Source organism: Tenebrio molitor, chromosome 2 (genome assembly GCF_963966145.1).
Source record: "Tenebrio molitor chromosome 2, icTenMoli1.1, whole genome shotgun sequence".
Lineage (NCBI taxonomy): Eukaryota > Metazoa > Arthropoda > Insecta > Coleoptera > Tenebrionidae > Tenebrio > Tenebrio molitor.
In genome coordinates this window covers 31,444,027-31,461,937 of record NC_091047.1, presented here as the reverse complement: position 1 = coordinate 31,461,937, position 17,911 = coordinate 31,444,027, and the positions used below count along the sequence as shown (strand labels likewise).

The 17,911-nt window shown below is 38.1% G+C and overlaps 2 protein-coding genes across 4 annotated transcripts; both read left to right on the top strand.

Annotated features, from left to right (window-relative positions):
* Window positions 1–221: 221 nt before the first annotated feature.
* Window positions 222–6,701, top strand: LOC138123948 (sperm-specific sodium:proton exchanger-like). 3 transcript variants are annotated; one of them, XM_069038815.1, is made up of 13 exons: window positions 222–618; window positions 667–898; window positions 952–1,254; window positions 1,303–2,020; window positions 2,064–2,427; window positions 3,524–3,870; window positions 3,922–4,406; window positions 5,186–5,434; window positions 5,482–5,755; window positions 5,807–6,052; window positions 6,115–6,241; window positions 6,295–6,441; window positions 6,494–6,701. In XM_069038815.1, the coding sequence occupies exons 1-13, from the start codon at window positions 565–567 to the stop codon at window positions 6,620–6,622; spliced, it is 3,675 nt and encodes a 1,224-aa protein (XP_068894916.1). In that variant the 5' UTR covers window positions 222–564; the 3' UTR covers window positions 6,623–6,701. The 3 variants fall into 3 exon arrangements, with proteins under 3 accessions (XP_068894916.1, XP_068894917.1, XP_068894915.1); XM_069038814.1 differs by having other exon boundaries at window positions 223–618; window positions 6,103–6,241; XM_069038816.1 differs by lacking the exons at window positions 6,295–6,441; window positions 6,494–6,701 and having other exon boundaries at window positions 6,108–6,241.
* Window positions 6,702–13,188: 6,487 nt separating this feature from the next.
* Window positions 13,189–16,994, top strand: LOC138124419 (uncharacterized). The gene is made up of 4 exons (XM_069039455.1): window positions 13,189–14,430; window positions 14,483–14,690; window positions 14,745–15,103; window positions 15,164–16,994. Exons 1-4 carry the CDS (start codon window positions 14,212–14,214, stop codon window positions 15,650–15,652), a joined length of 1,275 nt encoding a protein of 424 aa, XP_068895556.1. The 5' UTR covers window positions 13,189–14,211; the 3' UTR covers window positions 15,653–16,994.
* Window positions 16,995–17,911: the final 917 nt, after the last annotated feature.

Here is a 17,911-nt window from a genome sequence, read left to right as displayed (position 1 = left end):
TTTACTAAGTGGACACAAAATTTTATCGATGTACATATTTTGTATCAGAAATAAAATTTAACACAATAAAGAAGTGGCTCTTTCTTCCATTTGATTAGTGTAGAAATATTGTCTGACTAGAACTAATTGAAATGATTTTGATTTTATAAAATATAAAATATTTCTTCTAATTTCTGATTAGGTATTTGAATCTTGTATTGTTCCAAGGATTGACGCTGCATTACCCCGTTGTAGTACTGCAATATTTATTGATTTGTTATTTTTGAGATGTTTTCTCCTTTTGTTTCTTTGTCACAGAAAGTTGGAAAACTCAATTTTTTAATTTCATTTGTTTTCTATTTTATTCTAATTTTTTTCCGTAATTTCCTTTCTCGTATAATCTTTCTTAAAAGTTAACCACAGATAATTGCTTCAAGTATAGAAAGAAAAAAAAATCAATGTACTATCTATTGTTTCTATCGAATCCATAGAAACCGAAAAAACAATCATAAACTTCAAAATTGTGTTTTCACATTTTACAGTTCTCGACTTTTCTTCCGTTAGAATAATAATACTCGTTGGATAATGATAGTTTTCATTTGTCTCTTGTTCAATACATTTTGTCGTTGCTTTCTTATTGTGAGTGAAATAATCTTACAGAACATTTTAATTGTTATCATTTTTCAGAAATACTTCATTCGACCTCCGTATGTTCTCTTTGTCCTTATCGTGGGAGTAGTGTGGGGTGTATTGGTCTACCATTACAAGAGCTTGGCCATGGATTTCTTTCTCATCGACCTGAAGTCGAGCGAAGCCATCTTCATTTACCTCCCACCTATAGTGTTCAAATCCGCCTTCTGTCTCGATGTGCACACATTTTTAAGAACTCTTCCTCAAATAATGATAATATCTGTGCCAAGTAAATTTCGTTTCGATTAAAAGTGCGAAAAAGTACGCGTTTCTATTTTGCAGTTGCTCTAGTTACCGGTTGTCTAACTGGATTTATAATGAAGTACCTAATAGATCCCAGTTGGCTGTTAGTTACTGGGCTGCACATCGGAATACTTTGTCTACCCACTTTTGTGACTCATGTGATACACCGGCTCAGACAATTAACCACTCGCACCATTCACACTATTAATTTGTTGGAAGGAGAGGCTTTGTTAAACATCGGGTGTGTCCTGATCGCACACACAATCATCCTTGGTTACCGCTCTGATCTGATAGTTCACTGGTACCAATACATGGCAGTCACTGCTCGCATTATAAGTTTTGGTAAGTGTTACAGTCGAGAAGTACATTTTGCTCATGAGTCATGTTCAGGTATTGTGATTGGTTACGTGCATGGCTTCATTCTTCGCTTCTTGATACGGAAAACCTCAACCAAACCTCAAACTATCGTCATATTGATGACTGCATTCCCTTTCCTTGCCTTCCTCAACGCAAGTCTCGCCGGAAGCAGCGGTACCTTATCCGTGGTCACCTTTGGCATCCTGATGGCCATCGAACGTTCCACTCTGTCGAAGCAGACCGAAGATCTTCTCAACTACATGTGGAGGTCCCTTGCTGCCATAGTCGACGTGGTGGTGTGTCTCCACGTCATCACCACGATTATTACAACCGAAGTATTACCTACGATCCATCTCAAAGATTACCTCTTGGTGTTCGTCGCCTACATCATCTATTACATCGTCAGATTCATTAGCTTCATGTTATTCTCGCCCGTCTTGAGCAGAATAGGCGCCGGCATCACCTTCAAGAACATGGTACTAGTAGTGTGGGGGGGCACCAAGAACCCCATCGGGTTTATGTTGGTCGACAGGGCGGATTATTTATTCGACGTTCAGTACCGAAAGTTCATTTTTTACCTCGCCGGCATCTACTTTTTCTCGCATCTGATCAACGGCGGTCTCATAGCGACTGTATTAAATGTGCTCGGCTTCACAGACATCTCACTCGCAAGACAAGTCAATATGAACAATTGCATGAAACACATCTTCAAGAAGAGGGCACAGACAGTTGCCATTTTGAAAATGGACAGGTAAGAATCGAGAAAATAAACTGCTCTGGTTCTAATGATGTAGGTTTCTTTCCGACGCCGATTGGTCGACGGTGGACAACGCGACGGCACTCAAACACCCTTATACCATAGGAATACATTCCACAGATGAAGAGGACGAAGCACTGATGGGCTACAGGTATGCATACTGCTCCGATTGTAACCTGGAAGTCCTGGAAGAGCCCACACCTAAACAGATGAAAGAGATGATTAGAGAGGCAAAGATGAGGATTTTGAAGGCAAAGAAAATGTCATACTCTAGACAGTACGAGAACGAAATGATGACCCATGAAAGTATAAGAATCTTGATTCATGCGGTAGAGATCGCCATGGAGACAGAAGACGCTGAAATCGTCTTGGACGGGTTGCACAGCAGATTCAACGAAGAGGTTCGAATAACGTAGTATACCTAGAATAAAATAGAATGGAATAGTATTTAGTTGTGCCAAAAGTTGTTTCTATTTGCAAGAAGAGAAATTTTACTGCTCAATTCTAGCTGGCTAATGGAGTAAACTTTGTTTTTTGTTCGACACTGTCAGAATTTGAGAATTTTCTCCTGTGTGAACGGATTTTGATGAATTTGACAACTTGTCAAAACGAAACGTCAAGCTAATTTTAAAGGGTTTAAGCGATTTGGAGCCTTTAAGGGGCTCGTCGAACAAAAAAACGTTGTATTCAACTCGTTCGAATTTGAGAATTTTCTCCTGTGTGAACGGATTTTGATGAATTTGACAACTTGTCAAAACGAAACGTCAAGCTAATTTTAAAGGGTTTAAGCGATTTGGAGCCTTTAAGGGGCTCGCCGAACAAAAAAACGTTGTATTCAACTCGTTCGTGTGTCAATTGGGCCTTTTTTGGCACTCGTGGGCCTTTAAAATGCTCGTTTCACTCGCATTTTAAAATGGCCTACGCGTGCCAAAAAAGCCCCAATTTACACACAAACTCGTCAAATAAACTACTGTTTTGACATAACCTCATAAAAAATAAATGAAATCGAGAGACTTAAATGATATGGTTTAATTTCGATATTTTAATATCAGGTCAGGTCAACAGGTCTGTCTGGACCTGACCTGATCTGACCTGACCTGATATTAAAATATCGAAATTGAACCATATCATTTAAACAGTTTATTTCTTGTGGAAAATTCCACGTAAAATTTAAATTGTATTAAATTTATGAATTTTATTTACACAGATTTTCACCGAGAACACAAAATACTTATGACAGAAACATATTTTTGCGATGGGAACTAAGAAAATGATGACTATCTTTGACATACATAACCATATTTGTTGGCATTTAAACTGAACCTCTCATCATAGCTGTTAGTAGAGCTGAAACTACACCACACATTTTCAGAAGTTTTGCTTACCATCTGTTTGTTTGTTGATCACATTGTATTTTCTTAGCTTAGTAGAGCTATAGTTCAGTAGTAAAGAGACAAATTTTTCTTCCCCAAATAATGTTTAATCCATTTAATCCAGAGTTGTTTTCGTCGCTTCTTAAGAAAACACATGAAACATATTCCATCACACCATGACGGCCAGCGCAGACTCCCTCGTACATATTGGAGACGCATGTGTTACCACTTAATGACTAGCAAGAAGTTCGACTGCTTTATGTATTGTGTCATTTTGTTAAACACGATACCAACAGGTTTGAATATATGGCACTCCACTCTGGAACATTCTCATTTTGAATTATGGTTATGTTATATAACAATAATCTTGGACGCTACATTCTTTCTGATTTATTTGACAGAATTCGTAATTAAAATTTTGGGTTATTCTTGGATCCGTATCTGCCAACACGGCTTTGGCACATATTTCAAGTAAGCATCGTCTATGGTGCCTTTCACAATTTACCCAACCCACAATTCCAGATCGATTTGGAACATCGTCGACTTTGTTGTTTTGGTTGCAAATTGCTTTGATCTGGCTCTCGATTTTCACACGTTGACTTCGAGTCACGAATATGTCAAAGAATATGATCTCAATTTGGCACTGGCCGTGATGCGTTTCATACGCCTCATCAGACTGATCCACTTCTGCAGAGACTTGCAACCTAACCTTCTCAGGTATTTGGAGATGAGAGTCGACAGTCGCATGGCCTTCACCTATGAGTTGGGTAGAAGTTATGTCGCAGGAGAGGAAGAAGTTTTGGAGATGTTGCCCTACATGATCGACCACGAAGTGATCAGGGAACACATCAGACAGAAAATAGAGGCAGATCGGTTGAATATAATCAGATTGTTGGGTCTGCTCCAAAAAGACAAACCGTGGATTTCCATTACGGTCAAGACTAAGCAGGCCATCAGGACAGTATTATGCAGCATGAAAGCGGCGATTTCTGAATTGAAAGTATCAGGTAAATAAAAAAAAATAAGTGTAATAATTACTCGTAAACGAAATTTTTAATAGCCATTCAAGCTTTCATTAACCGTGGTACAACAAATTAAAATAGTAAATTGTTATACGAGTTGCACAAGACAGTCTATTGTCGAACGAGAGGATTTAGGGCACGACGAACATAGCGAGGAGTGCTCTAAAGGTACGAGTTCGACAAAATGTCTTGTGAAACGAGTGTAACATGATATTTTTTTAACGTCCGTCAAAAAAAGTGCAAGTTTTTTCATTCGTTTGCGTTCATAAAATACGTGATTTTTGAATCGGTCAAAATGCGTTAAAAAAAGTGCCACAGCGGTTCATTTTTGCACACATTTTGCTCTAAAAAAAGTGCCGTAGCGTGTCATTTTTTAACGCAATTATAACGAGTTCGGATGTAAATTGGGATTTTTTTTGGCATGAGTGGGCCAATTTAAAACGCGAGTAAAACGAGCGTTTTAAAGGTCCACGGGTTCACACAGGAGAAAATTTTCAAATTTTGAGTGTCGAAAAAATTGAAATTTACGGGTGCCAGAAAAATTTTGTATGCAACTCGTTAGTAAAGTATCTTTTTTTTACTCGGCGGATTTGCGCACTCGCTGCACTCGTAAAAAAAGGTATTACTTTACTCACTTGTTACATAAATAACTGTTTTCTATTTCGGTTTCATTGATTTAATTTTTTTAAATATAATTTAAATTTATTTAAGAGGCACTTTAACTGATCTTAAAGTGGACAAAATCCTTTTGTTATTACTTTCAGGGTGGATCGACGACTTTGAGGGCCGAAAATTGACGAATCTCATGGACGAGCTGTACAAGAACGTCACTGTGATGAAATCTGTGCAGCCCAGCGCCCCCAAAATAATATTCAGGGAGGTAGAATGGATGGCTGGGGATGAACACGTGATCGATTTCCTCTTTGAAAATGTAACTGTGAAGAAATTCGAGCCTGGAGATGTGGTGTTTGAGGAAGGAAACGTCGCCGAGGGCATCTATATAGTCGTAACAGGTTCGCGACGATCTTCACTCTTCCCAAGTTAACTCTCCACTTTGAAGGTCTCCTTTGTATCAAGTACTCTCCCCAAAAGAGCGTTCTCAACAGTTTACGCGACTTCGGCGAGCTCCCGATCGTCGACTACATCTCTTGTATACAATTCCATAACAGTGCGGTCGACTTCATCGTCTCGGGGAACTGTATCGGCGAACTCAGCACTTTGACCAGAAGGCCGTATAACTGCAAAATAATCGCCGACATCCACACCCAAGTTTACGTCTTGAGTCATGGAGTTATCAAAAGGGCCATGGAGTTGAATTCGGACCCGATTAGCGGGTCTGTTTGCATTTTATCATTTTGCTGTGGTGTCTCACAGAGGTGTTGCAGGCTGGAGTGCAGAATATGGAAATCTGTGAGTACCAGAATCGCTCTTCCATTATTGATGAGCACCTCGACGTACGAATCTTCGCCTTATCAAGCCAAGTTCGCCCTAGAGAGAGCATTTGTTCCGGATTTGGCACACATAAAAATGTTTGTAGTGAACGAAGCAATAGAGAATATCCTTCTAATAGAAGGAATAGTAGCTGATTTTCATTCGAGACAAATCTTCACCGCTCCTTGCTGTATCCCCAGGTACTTTCAATGCCCTCAACTATTAAAATTTTAATCTTCTGATACAATAGAACAGTTCATAGACTCATTCTCTCCAACAACAGTCTACTAAATATTCCCATCGACATAGAGACAAAATTGTTAATCATTCCGGAGCCTAATTGGGAAGATTTTGAAATCATACTAGTCGGTGAATCGACTTGTGAAGTGGTGAGTATCAGTTGCGTTACTCTGCAAAGTGTGAATCCAGTGTTCTTTGACAGATTCCTGTCAATTCAGACACCAAATGTCTTCACCATGTAGTACAAAATCGTCTTTTAAAGACGAAAAAAGAGCAATCGAGAAAAGATTTTAGAAATCACAGAAGATATGCTGTGGATTTGACTGGCAAAAATTTGATTAAAGGAAATGTAAGTGGTATTTTGAAGGACGAAAAATAGGAAACTGTTCATTTTTATTCAGATACCTACGGCGCTAGACACATCGCAATCATCTAATTCAGGTGACTTAAGCTTTTACCTACATGAAGATGAGTCGGATCGGAAGCCTAAATATGCCTCTGAACCACAAATTTATTTCGAAAAGAAATAATTCAAGCTTAGTGCAAGTAAAGTTAAAGTTTTAATCCAGTTGTGTGGTAAATTAAACATTTATTTTTAAGGAAACTAAATATTTTGTTTCTTGCTTAGTCCTTGATCCTGCGTCACACTGCATTGCATTTTTCATAAAATAGGCAGGTGGAATAGGAAATTAGCTGCTGCCTAGGCTGTATCAAAAATACGTGTTTTAATTTTAAACCGTCGCCGTCGGAGCGACTGGAATAACTTTTCTCTCTAAAATTTTGCGAAAATCAAATATGTTTTTAGTAATTTTTTTCCGAGTTGCGCGATGTCTTTTCGTTGGTGTGCATGACTCGCACGATACCGATATAGTACGGTGCGATCAATTAAAAAATAAATCGAGTCGGCGTGTTACCTATGGCAACCCATGCTATACGCTTGCCCGATATCGTTTTCTGGCGACTGCCGCGCCGCCTCGCGGAGGCAGCGCGCAGCTTTCAGTTGATGTTTTCAAAATTCCGCCTCTCTTGATTTGTAATATCACTCATTAAAACACAGGAATTTTTGAAATTTTCGCATTCAAGTGTACAATAAATCATGCAAATAATAACTTGCGGCTTTAAGTGGATTGATACGAGCTGTTCACGGAAAAAAACTTATCTAAAGGTAAACTTTTCGATTCGGAATTTAGAGAAATGTTGGTGCCTCAAAACAGCAATCTCTATAAATTGTTGCTATATTTTAAATACAAATTTTCGATTCGGAACGTTTTTAGTGTGATTTTTTTGAGATTTGGCGATATAAAAACATATTTAAAGAGGAACTAGCGCGATTTCAATCGTATTTGGAACATTCTCATTGCCAAAAATTGCGATTTTTTATCTATTCCCCTAAAGAGTGAGTGCATATTAGGGTGCAACGAAATAAAAATGTTTTGATGACAATAATTTCAACATTCAATGGTTTTACTTCACGTCCTCTGTCCAGTATATTTAACGCACTATATTAATCATGTAAATTATTATTTACTGCAATTGAAATTACTGCGTTATGCGTCAACAGTTTATTTATTGTATAAAAAAAATAAAAAGTAACAATTGATTGTTGTTTTTTTAATTCTTACGAATTAGCGGTTCTTTGTTGTTAGCAAGTACGCATGCCAAATATATTGAGATAACCGCTTTTGAATTCAAAACTAACCGCCAATGAAAGCTATCGAATTACCGGTGTTCGGTACCGTCGGCGACCGCTTGGGGGCGTGGGTGAAAGTCGATAGGGGATGAACGGCCATGTTTCTTTTTTTGGGGGGGGGCACTTTTGTCTTGACCGCAGAGTAGTACAGAAGTACCGTGTATTTTTTTTGTGTGTTCTAATTGTGCGATTTTAGTTGTTTTTTTTTATTAAACTGTGCTAAATGTTGCTGTCCAGCTTCTGTTTTTGAACTAGGTATGTGTTTGGGGTACTAAAATTAATTCTGCTTCGCGTGAAATGTAGTTTAACAATAATAAGACACAAATGGGTCGCACGGGGGTTTCCACCATGTTTTACAAAATCCACATTTATCTCGACCATCCCCATGTATTACGCTTTTAACATTTATAACCTTGCGAAGGAGCGTAAGGCAGCCTGGTTCTAGTTTTGCTAAATTTATAAAATTGACGGATCACGTTTTCCTTTTGTTGTCAAAGCAGGTTTTACAATTCACTAATTTTCCTAAAAGAAAAGGACACCAAGTTTTAGCGTGGGTCTGTGGCTTTCACCTTTTAACTGCGCACTCCCTCATTTTTGATCCCCTTTTTAATTATTCCGAGTGCCGCTTTTGTTGTAACAAGTATTTATTTATTGCTTAACACTTTAATTAAAATTTTAAAGTTTCCACTTTCCACCCCGGTAGCAACCAATTGGGTTTATATTTCAGGTATCTGCGCGGGCTTTTCCTTATCCAGGGATCTTCTACATTTAGGTATTTCCATCGTTTAGTCCCGGGGCGCCCTCCATATTATTCAAGGGGGGCCCCTTGTCGATGAACCGGCTCTAATATGCTAGGGTCGACTGGACTGTGTTTTTTTGTTTTATTGTTATGTATGTGTTATTGGTCCTTACCACTTTTCCATCCCAAATTGAAAGTGTTCTTAGATTACTCCGTCAACAAAGTTTTGTCGCGGTTTCGTTTGCATTTGCAGTTGCTGTAAATGTCAATTCTTCCTTATCGCGAGGGTCTCTCTCTGTTTGAGAGGTTTAGTTTCTCCTAACATCCAATCGTTGAACACGACCCCGCGGCCCCTCGTTTAACATGTTGTGCCCCCAAGAGAGACCCGAAAACCATAACGCTTGGCGGGGCTTGCTGAATGCTGGTCCGCAACGTCGCTCATGGTGTAAGTTGAATCCGAGTTCCTTGGCACAGAACTTCCGAAATGGTAATCTGTTCCCGAAGTTTGTGGTACTTGACAAGCGTCGTTTGCTTTTGCTTTGAAATAGTCATATTCAATTCAACCGATGAACTTAGAGTACCTCAATTTGTTGACTTAACGTAAAGCAGTTAGGACTTTTCCCTTAGCACCAAATCACGGGTAGGCGGGAAATGTTAAAGTCGTAAGGATAGGTACCACAGACCACCGGACCACACAAAGTCACTCGCTCCTTCTATAGCGTATCTGCCGCACATTGTAAATTAACTTGGAAAAAAAAACATGCTAAAGTTCTCGTCTAGTGCTCGCTCTCGCTCGAACGGTCCGAAGTAACTGCATTGTTTGTAATTTACATGACTCTTCTATTTTTCTGAATTTTGAATTGTGTTGTTTATGAAATCAGTTTTGCTCAATTTTCAATAACTGCCCCGTCCACGTTGTCACTTCGGACTTGTTCGTATTTTCAGGAGAGGTTTTAGCGGAGCCTCATTCGGGGGTCAAGGGGAATGGCCAGAGCTCACCATTTTCCTAGAGTTCTAAATGAGTAGTCTTCTCACATTTGGGGAGACTTGAGTGCCCTCTCCCGAGACGTTTTATTATCCATTAATCCCGGCGTTAACAAAAATCATAACATTGAATAAATAGCTGGTTATAATTATTGTGTTGTTTTATTTGCACTCTTCTGTGTGGTTCACAAACCCTGTTGGAACGAATCTGGTAATGTTTAATTTGTATTAAAAAAAACACAACGTTGGGAAATTAACTAGGTACGATCACGCGCTCTTGGCCATTTTTTTGAATTTCGCGGGTTTTATTTTCATTGCGTATGTTGGTAGAAAAAAAAATGAGATGGCCGCTTGGTGGGAATTTTGAATTACCCACTTGGTTCATCACAATATTATTAAAATTTCAATTACCGATTCTTTTTTTCGATATTTTGGAAACCCGGAACACAGCAAACACCTCCCCGATTGATCATTCTTTTTTTTTCTAAATAATTTGAATTTCTTACTTTCAAAAAGCCGATTTTACACGTCGTCAAATACGAAACTGTTTGTTTACAAACTGAAAAACGCCGCGCTCCGCCGCTTGGCGTCGCGTCAATCGATGTCGGGCAAGCCTATAGCATAGGCCCCAAGGCAAACTCAATTTATTTTTTAAATGATCGCTCAGTATATTAAAATATAAGTGGATATTATTTAGAACACTCCGGCTGCGCCGTCGTGCTCGAAAAATCGCGCGTGTTTTAAAGACCAGTTATCCACTAATACTTTACGATATATTTTTTTTAATGTTAAATGAGTTAACATTTAGACTTCACGTTTCTCCGGTCCTCTCGGGTTTGGTGATGTTTCCATGGAAAACGCGCGATGTTGCCATGGAAAAGAGCGTTTTTTAAAGTTCGATTTAAACACGCTCAGGCGTGTTTTAAATGAGCAAAATTGGTTACCAATAAAAAAAAGTTAATATTTATTTTGTATCTGTTTATATTGTGTCACCATCGGAAAACTTCCTTTCAAATGTAATTTATGGACAACCAGTTTCAGTTAATAACGAATTAACAGATGTTGTCCTAGTGTATGGTGAAACTGATGCAAATGTTGTACAGGCCTGGAAACTATGTGCAGAACGTCATACTGATCGTGACATACCTAACGTATACAGGATGATTCTGACATAAATTTTTTAAAAATGTGGAGTATCCATGACACAAAATAATTCTGCCTAATATTAGGCATTCACGATCTTTTTGGAACCGAGTTCTTCTTTTCATGTTGGACTAACTGATTCAGTGATCCAACGGATGCAACTTTTGTTTTCTGTCTGCTGTCTGTCTGTTCGATAATTTGTTGCCACCGCATTGCCAGATTTATTATTTTAATATTTGTAAGAAAATAAATGATTTATTAAGTGGGTAAAAATAATGTTAATTTCCGTCAAAGGAAAAATTAAAATTCCCAAAATCATTTTGTTACGACAAAAAATTTCCATTAAACGATGCTACTTCCAATTTAAAAAGGACAGACCAGATTTATGAGATCCGGCAACAATGTACCTATTCAGAAAATTATAACCTTATACTGAAAACAACCTTACCTAAATCAAAAAGTGTCAATTTCCTTTAGGGAATTTAGTTATCACCGAGGTACTGCCAACAAAAACACTAGATGATCATAGCCAACTCGGTACCAAAAAGATCGTGAATGCCTAATAATATCTGTTCACGTTGGAATGAACATCAGTGGTGCAAATCGCACACATTTGGCATTAACTTTCATCTGAGTTGTCATAGTAACAGGTTAGTAATTTGCACCACTGATGTTCATTCCAACGTGAACAGATATTAGTTATTTACACCACGAGAGAGGAAGGTACTTAAAGCTTTTGTTCACGCGCATTGCAATTCAAATTTGTATCAAGTTTGTATTCAAAATCTCTAATAAAATTAAAATAAAATAAAGAAATCACATGTTTGGTGGAATTTGTTGATCTGGAAAAAAAAATACAAAATAAACAACATTGTGCACATGTTGTGGAAATCGATGATTAAGAATTATATGTTCCTGGTGATGTCCTGGAAGAGACAAGTGCCGCGAAGTACCAAATGGTGCCTACAAAATCAAAACTAAGAATTGTAAATATTTACACAATGGCAGACCGAGAAACGGATCAAAGGAATAGACGAAAATGTTATGATGGCATATTTTAAAAATATAGGAGCAGCATCAGCACGGTCAGGATATTCAGTGTTGAAGAGTACCTACAGGGTGATCAAGAAGGACTGTTTAAGTTGGCAATCCAATTAAGAGCATTTTTTTATTCGGCTATTTACAACACTGCAACCGGATATGTTTTGTGGGTTTATTTGACAGATATCAAGAAGGACTGTTTAAGTTGGCAATCCAATTAAGAACATTTTTTATATTCGGCTGTTTGTCTCCAGGGCACTTAAGTCAGTTTTAGTTGACTTAAGCCTACCTAAACGAAGAGCTTTGTTCGATTTTCTCCGTGATCCACACTTCGTTAAATCAAAATTGACTTACCTTTTTTTGCGGACCGCGAAGAGACCATGGACCGATTGGCATGGGTGGAATTCGACGATAATTTTGGACTTCGGTGCCACTTCAATTAAGTGGGTTGCACGACACGAGACGATGAGTACGAAAACTAGGTGTTTTCACAAGGACGGTCAAAGTCGAAGTCTGTCTTTCTTTCAAAAAATGTCCTTCACCGGTGGGGGAGGTTTCGTCAACCCCGATTTTGCACGAAATTGTGAATCGGTTAACGCGCAATCACCAATGACAGAGGGTGCTATTTTCGAATTGTATTTTAAAACTAAATTAAACTAGGCGCTAAAACTAAATCGAACAAAACCAAACAAAAATGAAAAGAACTAAAATTAATTATTTACAAAAGCCAACACGGCTATTTACAACACTGCAACCGGATATGTTTTGTGGGTTTATTTGACAGATATCTGACGTAGCATTAATAACGACAAAATGGTAGGTTATGACTTATGACAGTAAAAATTAACGGCAAAAAGAAATCAAAGTTGGAATTCGGAATAATAATCTAAAAATTAACTAAAGGAAATCCTCGAAGTGCTTCCCATTTTGCTCTAAACATAAATTAACTCTTCTTTCGAACGATTCACCAGCATGTTTAATTTAATTTGAAATGTCAAATTTGACTTATCACTGATGCGGCTGTCAGTGTGAAGCCGTCAACAACCGGAAGTTACTCCAGTTGTACCATTTAAAAATAAAATTCAGCATTACCAACTTAAACAGTCCTTCTTGATCACCCCGTACTACACTGTTTGTGTTTTAAAACGTTGACATCTCCAGGTAAGAGGTTTTTTAATTAGCTATTACTTGTTTTAATACAGTGTGGAAACTTTAACTGGAATAAAATTAATAGGAATTAACTGGAATAATTGAATGTGCCGCAAGCATGATAACATGAGTGAGACTAGCATCGCCGATAGGTGGCGCTACTGGCGGTAGTGGAAATCTGTCTACTAGTTTGTCTAACGTTGCGAAGCAGGCGGCACATACAAAATTTGTGTGGGTTTTCAACGCCAACTGTGATGGGACAATCATTTATAACGACCCTTGGCTGACGCCTCGTGCTTCAAATTTCGGCCTCATACCTGAAAAGAGATCTGACAGCGTTACTCATATGTAGGGCCCGGATTTTAGGCAAAATGGACTATTTTTATTTTTTAAGGCACATGTATGAAACTTGTCTATAAATGATTTCTGGCTTAATTAGAGTAATTAGAGCCATATTTGATTCTGCCTATTCGGCCTAAAATGCCCTTTAAATACCTATTTTACCTTTTAACTGCCTGAACATGCCTAAAATGACCAAAAATCAATTTCATTTTTGCGGTTTTTTCCCAATTTTCGAATTCTGGGAAGTTTACGGTATTGAAAATGTAAAAGTGGTACCTCAATAAAATTTACAATGCTTTATGATTTTAAAATTTAAGGAGATGTAATTACTGAAATGTACAAAGTGCAGTACAATACAGGAATTACTTTTTCGCTTTTACGGTTGGGACCATGATGTCAGCGGTAAATACTCCGACAATACCTAAGTACCACAAACCATTAGACTGGACTGGCATAAATTACAGAGTTTATCTGTTTGCCTCTGTTCGAAGGGGTGCAGGTATACGCGGTCTAATGTTTTCTGATACTTAGGTATTGTTAGAAGCTTTAACGTTTATAAAATGGTCCTTGCCATAAAAACGAAAATTAAAATCCCGAAGTGAAACAATAAGAGAAACCTTAAGGGTGTCATTTTCTAAAAATTTAAGAAATATAAAATTAACCATCTCCTCTGAAATTTGGTGGGAGACGTAAATATAAGCATTACAAATTTGTCATTTCTCGTTTACTTTATCTCCGTGCAGTGGTCGTGTTTCTTGTGAACCTGTTTAAAGTGAACATAATGCCGAAACAAAAAATTAGTTTACGCGAAAAAATATTACAGTGGACAAGCAAGAAAGATTTATATGAAATAAAATCAACCCGAGAAATGTTTTGTAAAGCTTGTGGTAAACTGGTAAGTTAAGCATAATTAAAAATATGTCATTTTATATTTTTTACTTATTTGAAAATTTTATTTTTTGTAGTTTATATGCGAAAAAAAATGTCACTTGCAACAGCATGAGCAAACGGTCATCCATAAAGAGAACATTATGACACCGCTTCGGCAAACGTTGCTGACACAGAACTTGGAGGAATCGGCAAATAGTACATTCAATATGGAACTTTGTAACGTCTTTTTAGCTGCCAATATACCATGGCACAAACTACAAAATCCTGCGTTTCAGAATTTTCTGACAAAATATTGTGGTAGAAAAATTCCGGATGAGTCTACTTTACGGAAAAATTATTTACCAAAATGCTACAAAGATGTATGAACATACTATCTTTTAATATTTAATTTAAAATTATTTTCACTTTTAGACTATTGACCGCATTCGGAATGAGCTGGATCCTTTTAACATATGGGTTTCAGTTGACGAAACAACAGATGCACTTGGGCGATATGTGGCGAATTGTCTGGTTGGGAAACTTTCAGAAGATGAACCTGGAAAATCTTATCTTTTGGCGTCTAAACAATTAGAAAGAACAAATCATGAGACAATAGCTAGATTCGTAAATCAATCTTTAGGTAAGGGTTTTTCACTTTTTTAAATTTATTTTGATTTAAAATTTCTATGCGTAGAAATCTTGTGGAGTACCAGAGTTGTTGCTGAAAAGTTTCTTTTGTTTGTAACGGATGGAGCACCATATATGATAAAATCTGGTAGACACCTTAAGGTGTTTTATCCAAAAATTGTGCATGTCACATGCTTAGCGCATGCTTTAAATCTAGTGGCTGAAAAAATTCGCTATCAATATGAAGATGTGGATAATTTAATTTCGAACGTGAAAAAAATTTTCGTTAAGGCACCTTTGAGAGTTGAAATGTACAAAGAAAAACTAAAAGAAATGCCACTGCCTCCACAGCCAATTTTAACACGATGGGGAACATGGCTTCAGGCTGCTATGTTTTACAGCGAACACTTTGATTCCATTAAAGAAGTAAGTATATAAAAGATAAGCAAATTAATTGATTGTTAAACTGTTTTTAACTACTCACAGGTTGTCATGTCCTTTGATGGAAGTTCTGCTGTTGCTATTCAAAAAGCACAGTCTATAATGAAGAAACCCGGAATAAAAAAACAATTAATTTATGTTCGCAGTAATTTTAAAATAATCTGCGAAAGTATTACTCAATTGGAAAAAAATGGGTTACCTTTAACCGATTCAATCAAAATTGTTGAAAACGTATTTACCTCCCTAAAAAAATCTCCAGGCCCTGTAGCAGCAGTAGCATTAAAAAAACTTGAAGATGTTACTGAAAAAAATCCTGGATACAAATTTCTTCTAGAATTGGCAAGAATTTTTAGAGGTGAAGATGTGCCGGAACATGACACCAAAATGGAAGAAATTTATTACAAATTTGCGCCCATTACCTCTTGCGAGGTAGAAAGAAGTTTTTCAAAATATAAGTCCATTTTGGTGGATAACCGACAATGTTTTAAAGTAGAAAATTTAGAGCAATATCTTGTATGCAATGTAAATACGTAACAATGTAAATAACTAACAAACTTGTAGTATTGTATATTAATTAATAAAAAATAATTAGTAAATATCTTGTTGTGTGTACTGTTACGATTTAAATTTCGCGGTAAATCGTAAAGGCGAGAACGTTCTAGAACATTCCAGAACGGGCTCTCGGACCCCGACTTCCGGTACCGGCCGCGTCAAGTCGGCGTGAGGAGGGGAAAAAGATATAAAGGTGGAACCGACGCCATGAGAGAGGTTCTCGACTAGTGCAGGTCAGAGGTTAAGACCGATCCGTGTGTGAGTGTCGTGTTCGAAGGGGGAGATAAGGGGGTGTTTTAGTGTGCAACAGGAGCTGGCGAACCCGTGGAGGAAGACCGAATCGGCTGGAAAATCATCTTAGAAGAATCCCAACCGAAACGCCGCGGCGGACAAAGGCTTCCTTCACGAGGGTCAACGACCCTACGCACCAACCGAAACGCCGCGGCGGATAAAGGCTTCCTTCACGAGGGTCAACGACCCTACGCACAAGCGGAGTAATTTCGTCACCCTGTTGGACCGGCGTCATCCCCAAGGACCCCTCCGGAGAGCAGGACCTCACACAGGACTGTCCCTGGCCGAGGAACCCGAGTCCAGGAGCAACACGTATCTGGCAAGGTCCTCCAGCGTCATTCTTTCTGTAGTCCGCCATCTTGGCTCATTTCTTTTACATTAATACATGTTATCAGACCGGGAGTGACCTCGCCAGAGACGACGCGCTCGCTGGGTCTCAACGTTTTTTTATATATCATTTTATCACCTTGCCTTGTAGTTTTTCCACCTTTTTCACCGGGGCCCAAAACCGTACAGTTCACGTTTTCCCCTGGGAAGTGTCGAGGGGAGGAAGGACCCCGAGGACTATCCGAGGATACGGGCGGCGTGATTGACCAGCGGCGGAAGAAGGACTCGGAGGACCTTCCTCCAGCTCCGTTCTTCCCAGGACTCATCTTTTAGATTCCAAGTCCCAGGCCCGGTGTAAGGGAAGTTTTTATCTTTAATTTGTGACTTATTAATTAGAAGTTTAGCCTGGTAGTACCGGCACTTTTTGTGAATATCATTAGAGTTTAAGCGCCTTCAGCGTGTTAAAATTTTTTGAACCTTCTGTTCGTCACTTCGCATTCAATTTGTTAACATTAGGCAGATCTATCTAGTATCAAGGACCATTTCTTTAATTTGTTCATTATCAAGAATACCACTTGGTTTATGCCCTAGATTAACTTTATATTGACAACTGTTTTCGCCCGCAGCGGCATCTAAGTTAGAACTTATTAATTAATTGTTGTATGTAAAGGCTGGGTAAACGACAAATTAAACGCCGTTATAATTATACACGAGTTTCTGTCCAACACCTGATACAACACTGTATTTGTGAAAAATCATTTATTTTTCCGACGGTCTTGCTCTCGAGACGTAAGTGTGTTTTGTGCAGGACCTGAAGCCAATCAGTCTCCGAAATCGTTATTTTAAATTTCCCCCGGTGAAGTTGGGAAATTTAAGTTTTCTCTGGTGGACGTTAGAGTAAGTTGTAAGAAAGAGAAAATAATAACGTAACAGTACCTACTTAAAACTTTAAAAACACATTTTTTAATTTAATTAACCACAACTTTAAGGACCTAGTATGGCTTATTTTCAGTTTTTAAGGGACTATTTGCAGTAGTTTAAGGGACTATTTTAGGCACCTATTTCCGACTTTTTAATTGCCTAAAATCCGGGCCCTACTCATATGAAAATAACTGTTACAGTAGAAGTCCGTTAGGATAGCCTTTACGGCCGAGCCAGAGATTTTGTGAGACGAGCTCGCAGAGCGAGTCGAATAATACTGGCGAGGCAGTAAAGGCCCTAACGGACGTGTATTGTACAATTGTTTTTGTAATATCTCTACAATTCATTACCTATTATCTTTTTGAAATATTTTTTTTTCAACGCCATCGAAAAAACCGAATGATTAATAAGTGTGCGGAGGACGTCGTCATGTCAACCGTTGTTTGTGAAAAAAAAATGTTTCAATGTTGTTTATCAGATTTGTTCAACGCTTAACTTTCCGTTGAAAATAAATGAATGAAATCAATAAAAAATCGCAAACAAGATATTCCCGATGTCCGAAAATGAGGTCATCGTTATTGCCTGCAAAATCGCGCTTGTCTAGATCTACTAGTGGCATACGGATTTCGATTAATTCAAGGTGTGTCCCATAACATGAAACATGAATTGTACCAATTGTAAAAAAGTTGAAAAATAAAGTTT